The following is a 25,171-nucleotide window of genomic DNA, read 5'->3' as shown; positions in this document are numbered from 1 at the left end:
AAGAGATGACCAGGCTGAATTCGAGGGAGGGATTGAGTGCGTCATCAGTCTAGAGCAAGGGTGTAAAACTCAATTTCATTGAGGGCCGTATCAGCATTGCGGTTGCCCTCAGGGGGCTGGGTAGGTATGGCCAGGGTGGGCGTGGCCTACTGGGTAGGCGTGGCTAGAGTGCGTATGGCCTACTGGGTGGGTGTGGCCAGCTCTACATCATTCGCATCAAGGGTGCCTATGGGGGCCTGGGTAGGACTGGGACAAATCTGGGGGTCTCTGGCAGAAGGAGGGTCTCTGGGCCAGGGCCAAGGCAGTGGGGGCCGTTCCCTCACTGTTTCCAGGATGGCTTCGCGGGCCACATGAAACCACTTCGCGGGCCGCATCCGGCCCCCGGGCCTTGTGTTTGACATGTCTGGTCTAGAGTCCCTTTGTGCTCACAAGAGATCTACGTCCAGCCCACCTTGAATTCCGCTGACTCCTATCTACCGCCAATTTGCTTTGGCTGTTAGTAATTCAGATTTTTGTCAAGTATTGGCATGCAATAAACCTGTATTCATTCGAACCGCCTTGACTCCTGATTTCCTTTTCCTTGACATAATCCTCAGGATCTTTCTTGCCATGGAGGCTTGCCTTACTCAAGGGCAGAGTGAACACGATCTGTGCTTCAGATTTGAGATATTGAAGAAGCAAAGTAGCACGCTAACTTTTCAGGCTGGAAGGCAGATTTGGAATTTTCAAAGTGAACAAGGACAGGCTTAAAATAGGGCTGCTATGCGAGGTGCATTTAAAAAAGACTGCTTGAGCAAAGCTATTCTCCCAAATGCCATTTACCCGAACACAAACTGGTGAGGTGATTTCTGCCATTTCCTCACACAGAGACACACATTCTCTCTGCCCCCACCCTCCCTGACTCCCCCCCCAATGCTTGGTTCTTCATCTCTTCTGGGCAGGTGGGCATACTTTCAGCATAGCAGTGGAAAGTAACCACTCACTGTTACTATTTCCTAAGAGTGCCTTTGTGGAGCCCAGAGTTTGGACCCTGTGTAGAACATCATTGTAAATGATGCTCAGACTAATGCTCTGCAACATATCAGCTGACCTTCCTTCCTTTTCCTATTGAAGGAGGAGGACACTTCTAATATCTGGCCCCATCCTGGAAGGTTGAGTTGCAGACAACTGTGACTTTCTCCCAACAGAAGCCTTGAGCTATTAATCCTGCCCAATGGGGTCCTCCCTTCCTTAGGACGTTGGTGAACATTTTATCAACATTAAGAAAAGAGCGATTACTATCTCATTGCCCGCTAAATACCTTTTGAGGAAGCCACTTTGGACCAGGAATTCTCTTACGATATCACCTGAACCCAGGGCTATTTTTAAAATCACTTTCTCCCTTTTGGGGATAGGAAAAGTAGGAACGAGGCTAGAAGGCCTCAGACATGCTATTCTTTTTTTTCTATTGCTAATTTATCCTTACTCCTCCAGAAAAGGTGCAAATTTTATCTGATGATGTTTGAATTTTAGCCACAATGTTCAGCCGTTATGGGGAACGAGGGAGGTTTGAAAGTAGGAAATAGGAGCAGATTGCCACCCAGAGACCCTTCTTTCATCCTAAGCCTTGCTGTGAGCCTGAAAATTTGCTTTGCTGACAATCGGTCATTTTGCTATACTAAGCAAAGATGTAGTGGATGTCCACATGGCAGGATGTAAGTGTGCTGCCCTCTATATCGTCTGGTTCATCAGATAAAATACAGTTGCTTGGTTTACAACACAGTGAACCAAAAAAATTAAACATTCATACCGGCCACTGAGCCAAGGTCACACTTTAACCCATGCCACCACAGAAAAGTCATGCCAGATCTTGAACTTGGTTGAGTCCCAATTTTTAATTGCAATGCTTCCCCTGCCCTCCCTTCGGCTGCTAATGTCCCGAAAGGAATCTAATCCTTCAGAAACAAAGTGGTTGTTCTGGTGGATTTTCCGTGATCACAGGGCCGCTCGACTTTGCCACGTGTGGATTATGGGTCCTTGCTTCTTTACAGGGAGAGACTTCCAGAGATGGCTGACTTCAGCTACATGAGTGTACCTCGACACTGTGGAGGCAGCCATACCCTCACCCATCCATTCAGACGCTATGTGAAACTGCAACAGTTCAACCAGGGTACGCCCTCTGTCCAGCCAGATGAAAACACCATGCTGGCAATGATGAAGGTAATGAGGAGCCAGGTGGAGAGGGAGTAGGAGAGGGTGGATGGACATTGGCACAGGCCTAGAGCGGGACAACCGCATTTGAAGCCTAAAATCTCAGCACTGCCTTTCACTGCTTTGCATGAACTGCCCTCCAAAAGGGCAAGGGCAAGGAATTCCACCTAGAGAGGAGATGTAAATACAGGTAGTCCTTGACGTACGACCACAACTAAGCCCAAAATTTGTTATGTGAGTTTTGCCCCATTTTACCACTTTTCTTGCCAGAGTTGTGAAGCGAATCATTGCATTTCATTAAGTTAATAATGCGGTTGTTAATTGAATCTAGCTTCCCCATTGACTTCGCTTGTCAGAAGGTCACAAAAGGTGATCACATGACCCCGGGACACAACCGTTGTAAATGTGAGTCGGTTGCCCAGAGTCTGAATGTTGATCATGTGACTATGAGGACATTGCAATGATTGTGTCGCTTTTTTCAGTCAGTTCGGCTGTAACATTGAGCGGTCACTAAACGAACTGTTGTAAGTCAAGGACTACCTGTAGTACTGTACAGGTTGGACATTTTGTCATTTAGTGGCTGAGGGGTTTTCCTTCCTGAGGTGCTCGTTCCATGAGCAGGATGCTACCTGTTTGCAGTTATTTGTAAAGTTTTGATGCACCTGAGGAAGAGTCTGGTATTCATCTAGGACAGTGGTGGTGAACCTATGGCACACGTGCCAGAGGTGGCACTGAGAGCCCTCTTTGTGGGCACACGTGCCATGCCCCGGACATGGCAGGCGTCCCTCTTCAACCAGCCATCCGAGGTCCCATGTGGCCAGATGCATCCCGGCACGGCTGGTTTCCCTCCCCCTGTCCCATCCCTCCTGGCCTCACATGCTGTCCTTTTCCCAGGCACAACCCACTGCATTGCCTCCTCAGCTGTCGGCCAGCTGTCCAGCTCAGAGGTGGCTTGTCTGAACTGCTGGTGGTGGGCTGCGGAGCCCCAGAGTGTGCCGGTTGAGAAGCCGGCAGGCTGTGGTTGCTGACGGATACCGTCGGCCCCCATATGTTCGCTGGCCTCTGTGTGGGGGGGGCGATGGTGTCAGGCAGCAGCTGCCCCTGCCTCACCTTGCCCCGCAACAATGGCACCCCCGCCCTGCCTCGCCTTGCCTCACTCCGCAGGACGAGCCTCCTACCTACTACCCCTCCTGCCAGAGACCTGGATCTCCTCCAACCCTGCCCGTCCCCACAGGCATCCCTCCCCATGAGCAACATCGAGGTGACCGTGCTCACCTTGGCCACACCCACTGTCTGCCATGACCACCACAGCCACGCCCACCCAGTGGGCCACGCCCACACAGCACCCAGCAATAGTGGGTTTTGGGTTGCAGGTTGGGCACTTGGTCTCTAAAAGGTTCGCCATCACTGATCTAGGAAACTGGTAGTTTTCCAGATGTTGCTGAAGTACATTTCCTAGCAATATATTAGTCTGGCTTGTCACTGGAGACAGATGTTGAGAGTTGTAATAAAGCAATATAGAGAAGATAGTAGGCTTCCCAGTCCTTGCCTAATGTAAGAAAAAAACCAAAACAGCCAAGGTTAGACCACAGGTGTTATTTGTCCATTGTTTATGTTCTTACAGTGCCTCAGGGTGGGAGCCATATAAATCTTATCTTTATTAAGCACGGAATTTGCCTCTTTTGTAGCAATTGTAGCCTGGTTCCACCAGCATCTCCCTCAAGACCACATTCCTATTTAGATACAGTCTGGATCAACTGCAATAGGGTACATAGGATATTGTGAACTGTGCTGCATTGTGTATAGGCTACTTTGTCATTTTCTGTTTTTTTTACCGATGGTTGGATGGAGACCTAGTCCTACTTCCACTAGGGCCATTAAAAGCAATATAGTTTAGCTAGTCATTATTAATGCCTCTGCTTTAAATATGACAAAGTTTGCCTCTTCCTAAAGGATCTTAAATTGGGCAGTTTTATACTGGAATGGAAACAGATGCTCTCTGCAGGTTGAAGAAATCCAAAGTCTGCTGCAGATGATCTGAAACAGAAATCTCTGACTCTTGTTCTATCCTTCCTTGTGATTGGAGACATTTTCTTTTCCTTGAGAATTGGGGCCCCATTAGCCAATACTTTGCTAAAAGGTTTCGTTAGCTTCTTTTGGCAAAATCAGAATAGGTCTATTTCAGGAGTTTATTTCAAGATTCTTCAGCTTTGTTTGTTTTTATGTTGGTGGGAGAAGAGGAAGGGGCAGAACAGGGGAGGATTCTTTTTAGAAAAGCCGAACGTGAACAACCCCAGTCTGCAGTACTGAAAGTAGATGAATACATGAACAGGAGATTACCAAGGTTTAACATTTGAGCAGCAGTGAGAAATGGAATCCAGGGTCAGCCAAATGTTTGATCAGACACACTTGTCAGTCCTTCACAACAACCTCTTACCTTATTTAAGCACTTGGGGAAGAAAGAGTATAATGCTTTTCTGAATAACAGCGATAACATCACCCTTTTTTTAGAGTCTCCCCTTTCATGCTCTTAACTTCAGGGTGGGTGGCTTGGTATTGTCTTTGAGATAATGGATATATTTTGTTACCTCTCTCTGAGACTTCTATAATATAAAAGCAACTGAAGTAGAACAAAAGCCTTTTTTGACCACATGTCCCTCTGTAATGTCTTTTTATTCTCCTCCGTTAGCAGAGATGCAGTAACACAATTTGGCCATTTTTGCTAGAGTCACCCATGCTAATACGAGTCCATCGTTCTGACTCCAATAATGCTAGGTGCAACTGAAAACCTTCCCATCTGGTATCACACAGGCATGTATATGCACATGTGCCATATGAGTACAAATCCTATAACCATTCCCCCATGTTTGTGTCATCTGGAGACGAAGGGAAATATAATTTAACAATTCTGAGGGAGGTTGCAGATTGGAAAAAGCCAAACTGAATATACTGGGTGGTTTCCTGATTATAGCCCCCCACTGTATTTTTGTGACCCTACGCAACACCCACTTACATGCCAGGCAGCATCCCATTGTGGGGTATTAGGTTTTTACTTCCAAACGAAGGTGGGGAAAGTTAAGTCAGCTATTGTCTGGGGAGGACTCTGTTGGGCGAGAAAGGATGGAAAGAAAGTACCAAGGCACTTTAGGATTGTGGAGATGGAAATCTCAGCAGCACCACTTGGGGCAAAGTTATTGTTCCTACAATTGGAACTGCAATATCTCCTTTGGAGAAAGTTCTGAATTTGATCACTTTGGCAGACGCTGCCAGTGTTGTCAGGGACCTCATCCCAAGATTGTGACTGGCACATCCTTTGTGTGGTGGAAAGAGCTAATCGCACAATAGGATCCTCAGGTTAATAAGAGAACGGGATCAGCTTGCTTAATTATGCTCAGAAACGAAATTGGACCACAATGAGTTGAAATCTTCAGTAAGTTCAGTTAGTTTCTAAGCCACATTTCTTTGACTTCCATGTTTGCTCCTGCCCTGCTCCCACACTAGTAGGGTCCCCAATGGTAGCATGTATCTTTTTACTGCAAGGGGCAGAAATCCTCACTTGTTTCACTCTGTATAGTTCAATAAAATTGGATTTCTGAATGGCAGTCAAAAGTCCTGACATGCCTTTTCCAATTTTCCAGCACTGGAAATGAGGCATTGTGCAGCAGATGGGAGGCGACAACGATTAGGGACAAGACAGGTGTAGCTGCCTGTAAATTTTTTAAAAGGAAAAGATCCAATTTCTAAGTTCCAATGGTTTGTCGAGTTACCACAGTGGGGTTTTCAAGCTCATTCTTCAGCTTTACAAGTAAAACCCTTGTAAAAAGTTGTTAACCTTTAGCAAGGTTCAGCTGAAATTTCTTCTGTGTTTGCATTTCCTTCCAGCATGAAGAAGTAGATATACTGGGTCTTGATGGTCACATTTACAAAGGACGTATGGACACACATCTTCCATCAATAACCGGGAAGGAATGTGAGTTTTGTGTTCTGTTTGCAGGTGCTCTGAATAGACCGAGTCAATTCTTTCTCTTTATCCTTTATAATCCTTTGTAGACAGCATGACCTCAAGTGAGAAATTATGGAAGTTGTAATTAAATTAGGAGGGATCCAGGTGGAAGAAGGCCAATCTATAGAATAGACAGACCTCTTTGTTTGTTCTGGTGGGGAATTGACCCCGAGAAACATACAGCAATTTCCCAGGTGGGCCTGTTTGACTTCTTGGAATCGCTATGGGACTTTACCTTCATATGTGTCCAAAACATTGATGCCTCTCTTGACACTTCTCTTATCAGCTGTCCCAAGAACGAGAAGCAAGCTCATTCGGTCTTCCTCACAAAGGCATCACCCCATGCTCAGTGATGTGGCCATCCTCCCAGCTCGCCCACAGACTGCAAAAGTGTCGGTGGGCGGCGCACCAGGTACGTTACAATCCTGAAATCAAGCTTGATTAGAAATGGAAATGATGCCTGAAGCCCACCTGGGAATGCTTGGAGAGTATTTCCTTCAACTTTCTATGAAATAATTGCTGAGGAAAGCAGAGGAGTGATGATGCTCAAATGAAGTTTCTGAGAGATGGCCTGTATTCAATTTTACCCAGTGCTTTTTTTGTAAAAGAAAAAGGTGCCAGAACTCACACATGTCATACAACCTGCCTTGCCTACCCTACAAGGTTCCATCCAAAAAAGGTGCCGGAACTCCGTTCTGAGCGTTCTATGAGGAAAAAAGCCCTGATTTTACCACTATAGGATGAGCATTGTGCAGATAACACTTGCTGAGGATTCCAAACAACTACACTTCACAAGAAGTGAGAAAAGCCAAGAGCTATTGAATTAGTGACCTTTCATAAAGTTAAAAGTTTTGAACAATGAAGGAGTGGTAATAGCCAGGTAAAACTGGGCTATTTGTGAAACCTCCCTCTTTCAGTCCTTGCTTTTTTTTTAAAGTAAGTTGTGATGCTTGAAGTATTGAAATCTGGTACTTTTTTTTGTTGTTGTTAGAGCTTCACTTAGCCTCGTAATATATTAGCCAAACTGCAACTTTCTCTTTTGCAGCTTTCGCTGTTATGTTTATGTTCTTCCATTTCCCATGAGAGATGAGGTTAGTTTCCCAGGAAACTGCCAGATCCTGCTTAAGAACGGAGCCTCTGCCTTTCTGCAGACACCCAGTAACAGGAACCCCTCTTCCTGTCTGTGATTCTTATAGGCGGAGGATCTCCGAGGCATGAAAGCCTTCAGGACATCATCTCTTTAGTAAACAGTCATTTATGGGCGGGACAGACACAGAACATACTTTCCCAACCTTGCTCTGACCTTCCAACTCTGTAGGACTGCAGTGACTGCTTTGTCCCAAAGCTTCAAAACTGAAGATAATAGGAGCTGTAATCCAGTGCTGGTAGAGGATAGGATTTTGTGAAAGGTTGCTGTTTTTTTTTTAAATGGTTTTTAAAAATAGGAATGAAACTGGTAGTTAAGAACTGATGTTGCAGATCCACGCCTGGTAGGCCTTTTCTTGGTTTTTGTGAGAAAACTCTTCCCAGCTGAGTGATTCTAGCTTTCCTTGCAGTCTTCATGGCCACTAATCCATCTGTCCATTATAGAGAATTCCCCTTTGGAGCACTGAGGTGCTGAACGGTCACGTCTGAGATGCAAATGCAAACTCAGTTATTAAGAATCACACTGCAGCAGCCTGGTTGAAGGATCTTTCCAGAATTTATGGTGCTGCTTTGCATCATTCCAAAGTCATTCCAGTGGCTAATGTAGGAAAAGTACAGAACCTACCAGTGAAGTGCATTGCCAGTTGCCAAGTGCACAAATTTTGATCAGGTGTCCCTGGGGACGTCTCAGTGGTTGTTAAACGCAAGGATGGGTCATAAGTCGCTTTTTTCAGTGGCATTGTAAACTTCGAAGGGCTAAACAAATGGCCGTAAGTCAAGGACTACCTGTGCAGTTCACGGATTTTCACCAGGGAGAATCACTTGGTCAAAGATATTGGCAGAATAGGCGGCCTGATTCATGTTCCATTTAATTGGCAACCACCCTTCCTTCTTGCCTTATTTAAGTCCAAGCTAAATCTGATGTTTCCCTTTGACCAAGTACAGACTATAGCAGGGGTAGGCAACCTTGGCTCTTTTATGACTCGTGGACTTCAACTCCCAGAATTCCTGAGCCAGCCATGCTGAGGGGAAAGGGAGAGGTTTCCAGGCTGAGCCATGCTGGCTCAGGAATTCTGGGAGTTGAAGTCCACGAGTCATAAAAGAGCCAAGGTTGCCTACCCCTGCACTATAGTGTGCTGTAGCATTCATGTAGTGTGCTAAACCACAGCTTTGTTTATCTCAGTTTATTGAAGCAACCCCTCCTGGCCTGGTTTGCTGACTACAGGCAGTCCTTGACTTACGACCACAACTGAGTCCAAAATTTCTGTGGTTAAGTGAGAATTTGTTAAGTGGGCTTTGCCCCATTTTATGACCTTTCTTGCCAGAGTTGTTAGGCGAATCACCGCAGTTGTTAAGCTAGCAACAAAATGGTTAAGGGAATCTGGCTTACCCATTGACTTTGCTTGTCAGAAGGCTGCAAAAAGCGATCACGTGACACACACCCTGGGACGCTGCGACGGTAATAAATATGAACCCATTGCCAAGCATCTGAATTTTGATCCCCTGATCATGGGGATGCGGCAAAGGTCGTCACTGTGAAAAACGGTCATAAGTCATTTTTTTCAGTGCTGTAAGTTTGAATGGTCACTGAATGAACTTCTGCAAGTCGAGGACTACTTGTATGTTAAACCTTGAAATATGTCTTTTGAACCAAAATAGATGGTCAATCACCGGTCATCAGAGGAATTAGAGACGACAGGCAAGCTTCAAGTGCAGCAGAGGAGTTAAAATGGCTTCCAAGCAGAATGACATCGTAGCAGGTCTGGGATCGCAGGAAATTTTCTTTTCAAAATTCAGGGCTTCTTCTCACCCTGTATAGTTCCTCAGACTAGCAGAAGCTTTCCAGGATTTCAGACAGGGGACTTTGCCAGGTTCAACTAGAGACGCCAGACTGAAGTCTCTTCTTTCATCATTTAAGGGCAGGGACCGGAAAATGTCAAATTAAGGTGGTTTTGTGCATAGAAATGAGGGGAAGGAAAGACGTTTATGCAGGGAAAATGGACTCTGCCGATTGGCTTGACCATTTCTTATAAGCCCAACAGTAAAATTGGATGTGGCTGTTTTGTGTGTTTCAGCTAAATCAATAACAGACAAGTCTCAGTTAAGGAACTCTGAAGAGTCTGGAAATTTGGAGAGAGAAACTTTTGAGGTCCGAATGACGATTCCCTCGAGACAACGGTCTGATGAGCAGTCTACTTAAGCCAAGAGGAGTCCAGTTTTGGACTCACACGGAACGTGGTTTTCACTGATGACGCCAGACAATAAAGAGTGTTCTAAAGGAGAAGGGTGCAGATCTTCTGCTGCCATGGAGCCATGGCCCTCTGGCTATGTCCACAGTGTTTGTAGTGTCTCTTCTTCCTATAGTGGTGATCATATAGTGATGTTCCTGGAGGAATCTGCCAGTGGGTGGGGCAGGGTAGGTGTAGAAGGTGGTAGGGTGGGGTGGGCCTTTCTTCTGCATTGTCTACAGGTCATTTGTTTTATCCACGATTAATTCAACTTCAGTACAAAATCCTCTATATAAACTGGCTAAACATAGCCGGTTTTAAGTATTGGCTTGTCCCCCTTTTCTATTTGTTGCTTTGTGTCCACGTTCAGCTATAAAAATGGCCATGTAAAAAGAAAGCTGGTTTTGTAGTCCAAGAAATTTCTCTCTGCTATGTGAAGAGAAAGAGAGATTGGATCTCTCTCTATTTTTATCTCAGAAGTGGGCTGTCTTCTGGCCTTTGACAGGTGACATAATATCAGTATGATCTACATATTTACAGATTTTGCAACCATTGGTGATTTTTCTGGAAAGCTCAGAAATTCTTGAGAAAACTCTTAGTGCAGAAATTATAGCAAGTGATGCTCTAATTCCTGGACTGAGCAGAAACAGTAACTTCTAGGGAATGTGTAGCAGCTGTTACAATAAATCAGTATGGAGAGGGAGGGTGAGGAGTCTTTAAACTTGTTCACATTTGTGCTACACTGAGAACTTAGGGGTGGGGGGGTGAGTAAGATAGGCTTTATGTATTGTTAATGAATGTGCAGGTCTGCACATATGAATATACACACGTACAAGCACATAACTGAACACCACCAAATTAGTATCTTATGCTGCTTCAGCCTTGCCTTATTAATTAGAGTTTCTTTTGGCAAACTATTTTAGCCTGCCATTCATAATGATCAATAGAAGCCCTGACTTTCATCTAATTCCAAATCTGAGGTGTGTGTGTGTGTGTGTGTATTGCTTCAGTGCAGGGTAGAGGATAATTGCTTGTTGGCAACTGCTTTTATATAAAGCAAAAACTATTTTTATTTTCCACTGCAAAATGCAAAATAGCCAAGCACTTAAAAGTATCTGCCTGCCTCTGAGTCCCATTGAATTAGTGTGCTTGCATTACATGCAGGATGAAACGACGACATGTCCTTGATTGGCTGGTAAGCTGCATCACCTTTAAAAGCATTTAATGTGCCAGTTGGTTAGCTGTAGTTGCCTGGATGACAGGGTGACTCTGTAAGTGAAAGACACTTTAACAGTCACAATTTAGGTAGCAGAGTGAACCCAACAAAAATATTTCTAGACTTCACAAGACAAACAATTATTCCCTTGATCTCAAGCATACATTTGAAGTAATCACACTGTTTCAGTTGGGCAAGCAACTAATTCCGCTTCACTGTGGCCAACACATTTAGTTCCCTAGTGAATCTTAAATCACCGCTTTAGAATTTAGAAAGCTTTCCAAACCAAACAAGACTTTGGTGGAAAAGAACATTTGGTTTCCCAGTATGGCTGTGGATCTTTCAGTGCCTAGTTACATAATACAGAATTTAGCCAGACTACACAAATATCGCGCTCTCTCATCCTGCAACAGAAAAGCTTCATTGCATTTTTTAAACGTGCAGAGAAGCTATTGTTCTTGAGCTTGTGAACCTCAGCCAAATGGTTTGTAGGGGTGAGAATGAGTACTTCCTTTCAAAAATTTCAGTCATGTAATTTAGGTGGCTGCTCTGCTTTTCACTAATAGCATGCAAAGACTTATCAGTTATGGGGCTGGGCCAGGGCTCAGGGACCAGCAGTGGGGCTTCTCTGCCAACACTGCTACCATCTTTACAGAATGCCAGAGGCAGAAGGAGTGGTCTCTTGGACCCAAGGAAGGGGTCTTAGATAGATCTCCTTTCAGTATTAACCATCAAAAAGCTAATGACGACATTGGAAGGAGCAGACTTCTGCTTGTGCAGGGTTGAACCATCAAGAGATGAACAACTACGGGTGTTTCCTTAATATAGAGGCTACCAGATTTGGATTGCAAGAATCTGGGTAATTAGCCACAAAGCAATTGTGTGTTTCTGCTGCATTCTACCACTTACCTTGGTCAGTATAAGCTACAGTACAGCTCACTTCCAGCTGCCCTTCTGTCATTACCCACCATGCCTGGGTTCCTCTGTGGGTGTAAGCGGAGCCTATAGAAAAATACCACCAGATAGTGTTGAACTTCAATTGACCCTCTGCCCTGAGAATCTCTACTGTAGGTGGCTGCTGCCCTTGTTGTGTTTGCATTTGTGGCCCTGCAAAATGCTCAGTCAAACTTGTGTAGTAGACACCAGCCTTTGTTTCCATGACACACAGTCAACAAGAGTTTCCCCTACTTACCTTTTTTTCAGGGATTTTCTGAATTTCTCACAGGTTGCTCCCAACTTTTTGGAAGCCGGCAGGCCTCCCCTTCATTGTCTGCTCTAGAAAAACCTAAAAAGTTCAAAGGCTTTTTGTGGAGAGTATTTTATATGGGGAGGAGGCACAAGTAATAGCTTTTAGTGTATACCATAGTTTACTCCCCCCCCCTCAGTTTTTATTTCCCTCCCAAAGATATTTTTTTCCCCACAGACCTTCCAAGCTTCTATATTACATTCCACCTGCTGAATGTAATATAGGTAGTCCTTGATTCATGAACATTCATTTAATAACAATTCAAAGTTACAACAGCCTTGGAAAAATTGATTTAGACCTGTCCTTGTGCTTACAACCATTGCGCCATCCCACAGTTGGAGCATTTGGCAACTGGCTTGCATTTATGACTAGTTGCAGCTCCCGTGATCACAACCATAATTTTTGATCTTTCCAGCTGGTTTCTGATGAAAACCATCAGACGGGGAAGCTGGATTTGTTTAACATCCATGTGATTTGCTTAACAACCCATGACAATTTACTTAACAACTGCAGCGTATATGGTTGTAAAATCAGATCCAGCCACGTGATGACTCACTTTTCAACTGCACTTAGAATGGAAAATCTGCTCCAGATTAAGGTCATAAATCGATATCTGTAATGCCACTAATGTATGCTCAGATGCATGCATAATTAATTAACATTCTCATTTCATTTATCCAACTGTTTTGCATAATATTGGAAGCCTTGAGGAACTTATTCTATAATCACAATTTCATTCAGATGCCCACTCCCCATTAAAATCTATGTATGCCATCCTCCAACACCAACATAATTCTGAAAAAATGGGGGAGGGGGGAGAGGTTGGCTTGGTTTTATATCTGTGATGAAATGGGTTCCAGAGTTTGATATTAATAGGTTAACGCAACAAAGAAAAAACTCATAATTTAAGAAGATAATGAAAGCTGTTAATGCAGGCATAATACTGGTTAGCTTAAACAGCTTTATAAGCATGGGCAAATTTAGAAGAATCAACAACCAGTTGCTGAAGATACAAGAAAAGAGGGGACACCCTTCTTACGGAGATCTTTATCCTCCTTCCACCTGCTTGTGAGGTAAACATTTAAGATCTTTTCAAGTCAAACTCTTAATTTGTGCAAGATTCATCCATTAGAATGATAAAACCAGCAGCATTGGGGAGATTGTATTATGAGTACATCTGAGGCGGTGGAGGAATTCTAGAGTGAAAATGCCACAATTCTGTCAGGAAACAAACACGTTAAGCTTGATTCAGAGTGGTCTGTCTGCCTAGTAACCATTAAGCAACTATGGAATTGTATTGAAGCAGCATTTTCTCAAATAATTATATGTTGTCATAACAGCAGGATCGAAGACTTTTCTCATGTACACCTGATACAAACATGCAGTTATCTTTTTCCTTCTGTGTCTTCATAACATTCCCTTCATCTGATTCCCACTTCACACCTAAGGTGGCCTCAAGCTATTCTTAGTTTTACTATGTCGAAATATTGTTTTTCTCTTTACCTGAACACAGATTTTGCCATGGATACGCTGACCCCTATTGCATTTTCCAACACATGTTGCTCTCAATGCCCTCATTACATTTTCCAGTTTCCACAGTACTGCATCTTTCTAGGTTTTGTTTCTTTTCAAAAATGTTCCTTATGTTCATGAAATCCCTCGTACTATTTCAACCCTTGATTTATTTGCACTCAGGCCATCCATACCTCCTACCTGATTTTAGAAGATTGGATTTGGTTAGAATTTGTGAACCAACGTGGCCTTCCAGGGCTGTAGATTTAATGGAACAATGAAGAAAAAAAGTCACAAAGAAAGCAACAACAAGCCACTGTTGTATTAGTACTGAAAATAATATATGTGTGTTCATACATCCCCAAGAGCTCTTTACATTGTATCTAGGACTGTTTAACCTGGTCAAACACCTAATCAATATTTTGGCTCAAAGAAACAGAATATTCCTAACACAACATCAGTTGAGGTTTGAACTGCATCTGGATTCACCTTAAATACCATTAGCAGTGTTAGAGGGCACTTCTTCATGTCCATGACAATGGGCTTACCTTCCATTCTTGAGGGAGGAAAAAAAGCCGATGCAGCTCAGTTCAAGGTACTATTGGGGAAATGAATGGTGGCTTTTCTGCCATGGAATGGTTTAACTTCTGAATTAATTATATACTGTACCTGGGCTTGCACTACTTATAAAATCTGAAGAATGCAGCCCTTTCATATTTATTGGGTAGGCAGGAGCAGAACATTTTAGAATCCCTCTCCCTCAGTACTGTATATGTGTGTACAAATACAGAGGCACCTAGCAACAAATCTGTGGATGCGTGTCCCACAATCAGGGCATGCAAACTTTGGCGGGGCAGTGGCACATCTGGAATTTTGCAAGCATACCCATGATGGATGTGAGGGTTGTTATGGCCAGTCACAGAACACCAATTTTCTAGAATGTACCATCCCTTTTCCTTGGACCCCTGCTTGTTCACTTTTTCCCCCCTTCGGGGTAATCAGACGCTGTTCTAAAGTCTAAACAAGGCACAAGACTGCAGTTCCGTGTCATATTTATTTTCTAGGGATATCTATAATATCTTTAAAAATGGTCCAAAACCATCCTTAAGCACTACACTAAAGAGGTTATTTTGGGGACTTACAGACTGCCACAATTTCCAATACCTCAAAAGACTATGAAAATGATCCACAATTGTCCTCTGCTGACTTTGAAATACAGAGAACAAGGAGCAAATAATGTTAATGAACACATCCCTGTTCTAAGTAGCCACAGGATTTAAATAAAACCTTCACATTCATATTCTTTTGTTATGCTGTGTGTATTTGCCTCATGCAACAGGTCTAAGAAGTTGCAAGGGAGAGCTGAAAAGCCATCAAGCCATCTTTCCCCTTAAAAGACCATTTTAATCACCTGAAATAAGTCTAATTGTTCAGAGGCAGGGTGAAGAAAGAATTCCTGCAAATGGGGAAACACGAGTACACAACCTCCATAGAACTGCAGTATCTCAAAAGGCTTGGCTGCCAAACATGGGCAGAAGTATGAGATCTCACAGAGATGCAACATTAACTCCATATTTGTGGCAAAATGCTGATGTAATATGTCCTTTTTGTGACTTCCCTGTTCTATTTTTTAATAAAAATTATAATTTAAAAATAATTTTAAATCGGTATGGAAATCTGGAGAATTGGAGGCAGTATTCTGGACAACTTGAAATCTGTGCACACCAATGTACTTATAAACACACTGGGAATATTATAAAGCTGCTAAATGAATTGTTATGATCCCACAATACAACAAAGAGCTCAAAATGCTCATTTAGATCCTTCTAAAAGTTACATGAAATTATGGATTGCACTAAGATGTTACAGTTATTTGAGAGCAGCAGCTTTCTACAACCATTTTTTAAAAATGTAACTCAAGGAGTATAAATGAATCATTAAACCTCCAGAATTATTTATAGGAATAAATGTTTATACATTACCCAGAAGCATGTTAAGCCTCTTTCTTTGGAGCCTCTGTGATTCGTGTCAATCAAATTACTTCCTCCTAATTATGAATTCACCCCGTGATGGAGAAAAAGCATCTAGTCTCTCTAAAGGAGGTATCACTTGTGATGTAGAAAGTTCCTTTTCATTTCTAGAGTGGAAGGTTTCTGAATGATGCAAGCAACTTTTTATCTTTCCTCTTCCGCTTTGCAGATACAGAAGCCATCTTCTATAAACTTTTTAGGAAAACATGGCAAGGTCAGGTGAACAGTTAGGCAGATATCTCCAACTACCTTCCCATAGTACAGTAACTTATAAACACACGAGGTCACTTTTGCAACCTCTGCACAGAGTTATGTGCATGCAGAACAGATGAACTATGTTCTTTTCTATTTCAATCCTCTATTGCAGGAAATGCCATCAGCTATCTTCCCTTTCTTCATTAGATGACCTTGACCTCTTCTGTTACTCTGCCTAAACTAAGGAAACCATTGCAAACAACGTAAGGCCAGCAAGCAGCTGGAGGCTTAGCTACTTCCATCTCTGATCACTTGAGATTAGGGGTGGGCAACTATGGCCCCTTAATGACCCGGTGGAGAATTCAACTCCCAGAACCGGGAGCATGGCTGGCTCAGAAATCCTGGGAGTTGAAGTCCACAGGTCATAAAGAGGGCATAGGTACCCATCCCTGCTTGAAATCTTCACAGCTGGACAATAGTTTTAATGCCCAGCCAATGCAAGGGGCCCATGTATTATTTGCAATAAACTACACTGCAAAACCCTGTGATTGTTAAAGGCACACTTTTTTATTCAAAAGTCATGGTTTCCATGATGGTTAGAAAAAGGTTCAGTTCTCTGTATCAGAGTTAGCTTTCCCCGCCATCCCTTGTTCTCAGCTTCTATGAATAAATTGAGTTTTCTAGTGTTGCAGGTACAGCTATTCTATTTTTATTTTATTTTCAAGAAACTAATTTTAAGACTACTCCCCAAAACAATTATTAGAAATCACACTCATTTGCCTTATTACCATTTTCTCTAGATCTTTCTAAAAGGGAGGGATATCTTATATAAATTACTTGGTGAATAAAAATAATGTATTCTTCTTTAGGTAAATATTTTTCCTCTCACCCCAGAGAAATGAGAACATTCAGGGAGTGAGTCATATAGCAAATATAAGTTCGCCTGCTATTTCTTAAATGTTAGGTTTTTAAAAAATTCTTCCTGGAGTTGATACAAAGGGTAGAGAGCCGGAGGAGAAAAGGGCAAATTATTATTATAAAAAACCATTATTTGTTTCATTGTTTGACTTTAATGATTGAGGGGTCAATTTTAAATATTGACTTTTAAGTATTTCAACCCTTAAAGATGGATAAATTTGAATCAGCCTTCTCTCAGCTAATTTTGAGATGTAGCATTCCTAGATTTATTCTTTATTTTACAATAATTGGGGTTACTTTCTGGATTACTTTATTTTATTTACTTATATCCACCATTATAATTTTTAGAAACAATTCAACGTGGCGGACATATCTAATATTCCTTCCTCCTGCTATTTTCCCAACAGCAACCACTCTGTGAGGTGAGTTGGGCTGAGAAAGAATGACGGTCCCACCCAGCTGGCTTTCATGCTTAAGGCAGGACTAGAACTTTCTGTCTCCTGATTTCTAGCCCAGCGCCTTAACCATTAGACCAAACTGGCATTTTGGCATTTTAAGTCTTAGTAACTGTTTTCCACATACAGTATATTTTCTTGCCTATTACGGAATAATTTGCCTTGACTAGCAGCTGCTATCTTGCAACAGTAATATTAATTCAAGAACCCAACTCTAGCAATGTTTAATGTCAATTGTCTTTATAAACAAACATTGGAGCAAGTTTCCTAATGTCCTCCTGAAGTTTTGGAATTCCATCTATCCCAGCAGCCCTCGGGGTCAATGGCAAGAGTTTCTGGGAGATTTAGCCTAAAATATCTCCAGGGCCCAGTTAGTCCATCCACCTACACTGTGTTATTCGTAACAAAAAGTAGATGAAGAATATGCTCCAAGGGCAAACTGGTAGGGCAATGCTTATTGCTTTGACAGAAGAAAGCTACTCATCCACACCCATATTGGACTGGGTTTGCTTCATGAAGTTCTCCCAAAAAAACCAATTCAGCCCCATCCTGGCTTGTAAGTCCTGCCAAGTGCTCAAAGCTGAGGCTTCTCAAAGAAAGAGAAAAGGAGCCCTCAACAAGCAGAGGCTTGTTTCAGTTTTAAGAGCATCAGTGCATAATCCTGAGAAGAAGTAGCAGGGCCAGTCTTAACCACAGATGTTCTAACGAATTACACATCCTTCCATCCTTCTGTCTGCTACCCAGGATGGGCTTTAGTTCTTGTTTCAAAATCCCAGTCAGCCTGGAAATGTGGTTGATTATACCCATGGTTAAAGTTCCAATGGTGCTACTGCTGTTGAGTCATAGACTTGTATTTGGAAGGATCTGGAAACCCATTTAACAACAACAACAAAAGGTGAAAATGCTGAACCAAAGGTGGCTACAAAATGACACATTTGAAAGTGCTTGCAAAAAAAAAGTATATCGGCAGCAAAAGGTTTAGAATGCAATGCAGAAGGAAAACTTACCGGTACTTGCAGAAGTATTCGTACCAGGAAAAAAAATATGCCTATTAAATAAAAGCTACAAAAACATATAATGATGCCCAAAATGAAACAGAATGAACTGAAGATTAGCAGGGGAAAAAATGAGAAGACCAATTTAACAGACTTTGTATCCGTACCTTTTATCTGAGATGCTGGTTTAAGAGACAGATGTGTCAGTTTGTACCTTGCAGGATATGCTGCTGAAGTCCAACTTGTAAGAGCCCCAAGCGTAACAGTGTTTAGAGATAGTTGGATCTTTAGCCAGACAACATCTGGAAGCCTGGAGCTCCCTCACCTCTGAATGACACATAATTTTCAGTTGCAGCTTTCACTTCCTCCATTCTTGTTTGCCTACAGGGGTAGGCAACTTTGGCTCTTTTATGACTTGTGGACTTCAACTCCCAGAATTCCTGAGCCAGCCGGCTCAGGAATTCTGGGAGTTGAAGTCCACGAGTCATAAAAGAGCCAAGGTTGCCTACCCCTGCATTTAAGACCAGAAACAAGAGTTCTGCCCTGCTTGTATCTATTTGTTCTCATCCCATATTTGCCGTAGAAATAACTCCAAGCAAAAGGAACTTTAGTTATGGAACAGCTGTTATCTACCTTTTCCTATTGACCAGGTGATATGGGTGGCCTCTGAAAGGATCTGCCTATCCCAACATATAGTGGGATAGGCACCTGCTTTCCAGGACTGATCCATATCACCTGATCAGTCCTGGTGATTTTGTCTCTAGACGTCTTCTCAGGTCTGTCCTTCGCTATCTAGCGAACGTTCTCACCATTGCTTTATTATTTTTCTCCTTACATACATATCCTCACCTTCAAACTAATAACATATTTTTTTTAAAAAAAATGTATGCCACCTCACTCGGAATGACTGTGGTTACTATTTCTGTCATTCCTTTCAAAATAGCCCTTGAGCAATTCTGGCTGTTGAAACACTCAACTGATAACATTATGGTTCTGATGGGAATTATAAATCTATCAGGAAGTAAAAATATTTTTAATACAGCATTTGAGAAGAGAGGAAACATGTCATTCTCCGCACCTGGTAAATAAAGACACATAACCTCATTTCCCATTTGGAACTGTGAAGGAGACAGAAAAGTCCCTTTTGCATATCGCTAGGCATTATATAATCCCTTCCAAAGACTTCAGAATAGCATGCATATATTTCCAATGAAAGGAATGTAAGATGGCATTACAGGTTTTTTTCACCCCCAACTTTGATCTTTCTGACGATTACTGAAATTGTCAGTTAAAATGGGGCCTATAAATGCCATTTAAAGTGGGGAAAATATATTCGTCACATAAAACTTTCTGAATAGTCTACAAAGTTGACTCAGCCTTCCATCCTTCCGAGGTAGGTAAAATGAGGACCCAGATTGTTGGGGGCAATTAAGCTGACTTTGTAATAATGCCGCTTGGGGTGTGTGTGAAAGCCCTAATAAGCAGGCATATACATAGAATGAAGGCTACTGCTAAGCTTGTAAGCCGCCCTGAGTCTTCGGAGAAGGGCGGGATATAAATGGAATTAAAATAAAAAATAAATAAATAAATAAATAAATAACACATTTATGAAACTGCAGGAAAAAATGCCAGCAGCAGAGATTCTAAGGTCCCGAGAAGGGAAGGAAGGGACTATTATAATAGAAGAGAGGCTTTAAGTTACTTGCTTGTCCAGCTCTCCCCTCTCCCCACCACCTTCTTCTTGCAGCACAGAGGCAAATGACCTTGTGAGTTAGAGACTATCCACCCTGAGCAGATTTCAACCTAGATCCTCCTGAGAAACATTCAGAATGCCATCAACCGCACTACATGTCCAAACTAAGCACAAGGCATGTCCCATCCTTCATCTTATCCCATAATACATCACAGAGCTCTGAAATAATGTAAAAGTGGAGAAGAAATCCAGCTTGTTTGGCTGGCTGCCCAACCTCTTACTGGAAAGAGCCAGCAAACCTGTAGACCCAGTGGAAATGCTTCATCTGCAGCTTACGCTAGTTGACTGACATAAAATCATATACACTCACAGTATTTCCAGTCTTCAAGAGTGTCCTGTTTACATAGTGAATAAAATCTACTCTCACGCTCCTTGTGCAGGTAGCCTTTGATTTACAACCATTCATTAGCAACCGTTCAATGTTACAATGGCAGAGTGACTTATGGCTAGTCCTTGCACTTACGACTGTCATAGCATTCCCAGTCATGTAATCAAAATTCAGGTGCTTGGAAACCAGCATGTATTTACAATGTCTGCAGGGTCATGGAATTGCCATTTGGCACCTTCCCAGCCAGCTTCTGACTAGCACAGTCGTTGAGGGAGGGTGAATTCTCTTAATGACATTATTTAATTAACAGCTGCTGTGATGTGCTTAACAACCGTGGCCAAAAAAAAAGGTTGTAAAAATCAGGCATGATTCACTTAACAACCACTTTGCTTAGCAATGAAAATTCTGGTCCCAACTGTGGTTGTAAGTTGAGGATTACCTCTATGATGATCTATGCTTTGTCACATAGGATCTCTTTCTCTCAATATCTTGTTTCACTACACGTCAGATGTTAGAGAAATAATTGCAGTATGCCAATTGTGGGTCTTCATTGGTGAATTTGATAACATAGTCCTCTTAAGTATGTCATGAATATGTTTTGAACATGTCACTTACTTTGCTGTCTCACACAGACATCTCTACTTCAAAGAAAGAACTTTGAATGTCAGAAATTCACATATTTTTTTCATTCTGAGAATTTCTAAACAAAGTATTCAGTAAGATTAAATATTAATAGAAGGATAACTAAAGCACTGATGCACATCTAAATTATAGTGGAAGTGTATCCAGTGAGACATTGTCCTGTGTGAATAACTGGTTGATAAAAAGAAGACAAGACAGATAAGGAAGGATGCATTGACTAAGAGTGATGGAGTCTGTAGGGAAGGCAAGTTTAATAACCCAGAAATCTCAGGAAAAATACATATAGCAATAGTCTTTAGATTTATATACCACCCCATTGTGCTTTACAGCCCTCTCTAAGTGGTCAGTGTATTGCCCCCAACAATCTGGGTCCTCATTTTACCGACCTCAGAAAGATGGAAGGCTGAGTCAACCTTGAGCTGGTCAGGATCGAACTCTTGGCAGTGGGCAGAGTCAGCCTGCAATACTGCATTCTAACTACTCTGCTACCATGGCTCTGCCTCCATATCTTCACAGAACCACTACTGCTGAACATACTAAGACCCAAGAAGCAAAGTAAGACTGGAAATACACCTAATACCTTAACATTCTGAAAGCAGAGGGGAGAAAATTAGAAAGGGAAAAACGTATTAATCAAGACTATCAGACTGGGCTAGATGATGATGATAACTTTATTGTCACTTTGAATGTACACCAATCGGCATACATCAAAATGAAATTTCGTTGCATACAGCTCTCAAAGGGTCACCACCTCCGATATATACTCCTTGTTCGGGGCCCGCTCAAATTTCACACTGTCCATTTTAGTCTCTAGGGAGTGAATGATGGCAAACAGGACAGATGGAAATGGGGCTCCATGTGGATTAGCCCTCAGGTTAGCTTGTATTCTGACAACCTCGCCTTCTTTCCTTTTTCTGATCCTGACTCTTCCACCTTTTCCTTAAAGAGGCCTTGCTTCTTTTCGCCCCTGGAGCACACTGCTGCCGCCACCACCAACTCCTCCAAAAGCCTCTCTCTCTTCCTCTGGGCCTGCCGACAGCCTCATCCAGTTCCTTCGCTCCATAAGCTCCAGGTCCTCTCCTCCTCTGCCTCCTCTGGAAACAGCCCTGATTTGCAGTAGAATCCATCACTGGGCCAGCAGTCAGATCTTGCTGCTGGTAGAACAAATTCAAACAGCGCCAACGACTTTTAACGGTCTCACCAACAGTTTCAAAACAACTAGAAACTCGCCAGGCCAGCAAAGATTGTCAGTCGTATGTCGTATGTTACCTTAGTTCCACCATGTTGCTCAAACACATTAAAATCTTCCTGATCATGTGGCCTATAGCCCTTACTATCCCTCCCAAAACTATTCGCCTTCAAGAGCCAATGCAGCCGCAGCCATTCCATGCGCCGCCATCTTAGGGAGGGTTGAAGTACCACTAGATGGCAACAGACTTTTGGGGGGAGTTTCTCTCTCTCTCTCCTCTCTCTGCTGCCATCCAACAATTTCCCTAAATTTTACAGTACAAGAAGAATAGCTCTTAGGAAAAGAAAAAATATAAAAGCATACAGTTGATTTGTGGGCGTTATATCCAACCAGAGTGGGAGAGAAGGGAAGCCTTAGTTATTTAAGGCACTTCTGATCTGTGAGATACTACTACTCTTCTCCATTTGGTGCATAAAATGTATAGAAGCAGCTGTTGGAGTCATTGGGTGGCATCCAATAAGCTACCCTTTGTCATTTCTCAGACATTTTTTCCCTAAGATAAGAGGCATCTGTTTTTCCACTTTTTTCTCCAAGGGCTTGAGAATAATTCACCATTCCTCTTGGTGGTAATTTTTAACTTTTATTTTATTGCTAGAGGTAAGTGCATGTTGCTCCTGCTGGAGTTTTGCTTCCTGTGAGGTTTCCTTCCATAATTCTATCTTCTCCCCGACTATATTTTCTATCTGGAAAAAACTCATTACAAGGGAATTCCTTTTGATTTTAACTGGGAGAGATGACAGCACAGTAAAGACAGACCTTTTACACACCAGCCTCAACCAAGGACAATTTCCTTTTTTGGAAGGAAGTTAGAAAGCAAACCCCTTCCCTCAGATCTGAAGACTGAGAACTGAATGAGAACTTGAAAACCCGAAACCCAAAATGTGTCACCATGCCCTAGTACAGGGGTAGGCAACCTCGGCTCTTTTATGACTCATGGACTTCAACTCCCAGAATTCCTGAGTCAGCTATGCTGACTCAGGAATTCTGGGAGTTGAAGTCCATGAGTCATAAAAGAGCCGAGGTTGCCTACCCCTGCCCTAGTAGGAAGTCATGTGAGAGGCAAAGCCCTGAAGGATGGAAAATCATGTGACCGTGTGGCCTTACCTTGTTGCTGAGATGAAAAGACTGGTTTGCTGAGTGTCAAGGCTTTGAAACAGTAACGTGGTCGGATGCCACCTTTATGTATGAATAAGCAGCCAGGACATCCAATAGAGAGGCTGCTTTTATCCTCAAAAGATCAGGAAGGAAAGGGTTAGTTCTGTTTAAGGCTGCTTAAGAGAGCCACTCTGATATAAGGGTTAAGGCATCACACCAGAAACTGGGAGACAATGAATTCCAATCCTGACTCAAAGGCACAAACAGAAATTGCCATGGAAGCTCAGATAAAATACTGGATATTTACAAGATAGAAGGCAATGTTTCCTCCCCACCCCCCATCCCAGCATAGTTACCTGTGAGCTGAAGGATCCCTCTTTCCTTTGTTGAAGCTGTTGAAAACAAAAGAATGTCAGGAGAAACAGATATCACTGCTGTCAAACAGGGATGCCTTTGAAGAGTAACTAAAGATTACTTGCTTGAGAGTGGCTGTTAAGAGTAGATTTAACCTTTTTGATAATACCAAGAGGGCTTCTGTCTCTTTTTTTCCACACTTCAGTTATCTCTTCCCCTTGCCTCAAGTAGTCTCTCTCTCTCTCTCTCTCTCTCTCTCTCTCATACACACACACACACACACACACACACACACACACACACACACACACACCTCTGCTCTTTCTCCAAACAGTTAACTTAAGATTTTGTTCATTTCACCATAAGGATTCGGGTTATTTGCTGTTTCTGTTTTATATGAGTAGTATATGTGTCTGCTTCTGTTTCATGTGTTAGTGGAGTATATAGCCCTCAACTTAACTACCACAGTTGACCCAAAAATTTATGTTAGCAAATGAGACATTTGTTAATGGGAAATTTTGCCCCATTTTCAGACCTCTCTTCTACTGTCAAGTGAATCACTGCTGTTAAATTAGTAACACGGTTGTTAAGTGAATCCTGGCTTCCCCTGTTGACTTTGCTTGTCAGAAGGTCGCAAAAGGGGATCACATGATCCCAGGACACTGCAACCATCATAAATAGGAACCAGTTGCCAAGCGTCTGAATTTTGATCATGGGGAGGCTGCAGTGGTCACAAGGGTGGAAAACGGTCATAAGTCAGTTTTCAGTGCCATTGTAACTTTGAACAGTCACTAAATGAACTGTTGTAAGTCGAGGACTACCTGTATTCAGATGAGATCAATTGATTTTTGTACATGACATCCCTTATTTACAGGTATATTTATGGAGATTGTCCCATTTATGGGAATTTACCTTTGGGGCTAGGCAGTTTCTGGGAGGAACACACACACTTGTAAAAATCTACATTCTGGCATGGAGAGGAAATTGGCATTGTACAAGATCATTTGTATGTTTGTATTTTTTTTCTGTTTAACTCTTCCTTTTGAAAAATGCAACTCAGCTTGGGCAAAAAAAAACCCCAAACCAAACAAGGATACCAGTGTGTTGATGGACAGAGCTGAGGAAAGTATGAAATGCAAAAGACTTCCTTTTAAACATGGCAATATTGCCCAAGTGATGACCATGGGGGGGGGAAGGGGGGGAAGACTGCAACAAAATTGAAATTGAAAGCCAAGTGGGGGAGGGGTGGCACAGTGAGAAATGTGAAACATATTTAAAATGCAATATATTTAAAATATTTTAGTTCCCTTTCTTACTAAAAAAAACCACTTGTAACAACTAACATAAATAATAAAAGCAAGATTTTAAAAGACAACATTCACTCAAACTATTGTAAAACCTACATTCTAACCTCCAAACTAAAAAATATATTGAAATATTGCCCAAATGATGTGACACCACCCCCACCCCTCAGGCAAGGAAATGAGATGAGCAGCTTCACCCCCTGTAAGGAGAAAGGAATGTCACCCTTAACAGGAGGGAATAAATTCTCACCATTCCTAAAAAAATGCCCTTGATTTGATCAAATAGGTCACTTCTTTAAGTCTTGCAGGGCA

The 25,171-nt window shown here is 42.4% G+C and overlaps 2 protein-coding genes across 9 annotated transcripts in view; one reads left to right on the top strand and one right to left on the bottom strand.

Moving 5' to 3' along the window:
- Positions 1-9,627, top strand: part of QRICH2 (glutamine rich 2) — a gene marked incomplete at its 5' end in the record, with an annotated part of 70,970 nt that extends 61,343 nt beyond the window's left edge. The window contains 5 exons of the mRNA XM_081319008.1: positions 2,031-2,199; positions 6,073-6,160; positions 6,480-6,605; positions 8,999-9,099; positions 9,415-9,627. Coding sequence (XP_081175134.1) covers positions 2,031-2,199; positions 6,073-6,160; positions 6,480-6,605; positions 8,999-9,096 — 481 coding nt within the window. The 3' untranslated portion in view covers positions 9,097-9,099; positions 9,415-9,627. The remainder of the gene's footprint in view (positions 1-2,030; positions 2,200-6,072; positions 6,161-6,479; positions 6,606-8,998; positions 9,100-9,414) is intronic.
- Positions 9,628-10,449: 822 nt separating this feature from the next.
- The window catches only part of UBALD2 (UBA like domain containing 2), a 51,349-nt gene continuing 36,627 nt past the window's right edge, over positions 10,450-25,171 (bottom strand). For 2 of the 8 annotated variants that reach the window (XM_081320958.1, XM_081320959.1), the window contains exons 3-5: positions 23,558-23,593; positions 23,211-23,334; positions 21,871-22,350 (exon numbers count right to left, since the gene is read on the bottom strand). In XM_081320958.1, the coding sequence (XP_081177084.1) occupies positions 22,076-22,350; positions 23,211-23,334; positions 23,558-23,593 (435 nt within the window). In that variant the 3' untranslated portion in view covers positions 21,871-22,075. Of the gene's footprint in view, positions 10,837-11,692; positions 11,786-11,975; positions 12,069-13,068; positions 13,451-13,532; positions 13,704-13,735; positions 13,800-15,523; positions 15,764-21,748; positions 22,351-23,210; positions 23,335-23,557; positions 23,594-25,171 lie in introns of those variants that run through there. The other 6 variants (XR_014025579.1, XR_014025580.1, XR_014025578.1 and 3 more) reach the window with 6 other exon arrangements.

This window comes from Vipera berus (genome assembly GCF_964194415.1).
Source record: "Vipera berus genome assembly, chromosome: 2".
Lineage (NCBI taxonomy): Eukaryota > Metazoa > Chordata > Lepidosauria > Squamata > Viperidae > Vipera > Vipera berus.
This window is presented reverse-complemented; position numbering and strand designations above follow the sequence as displayed.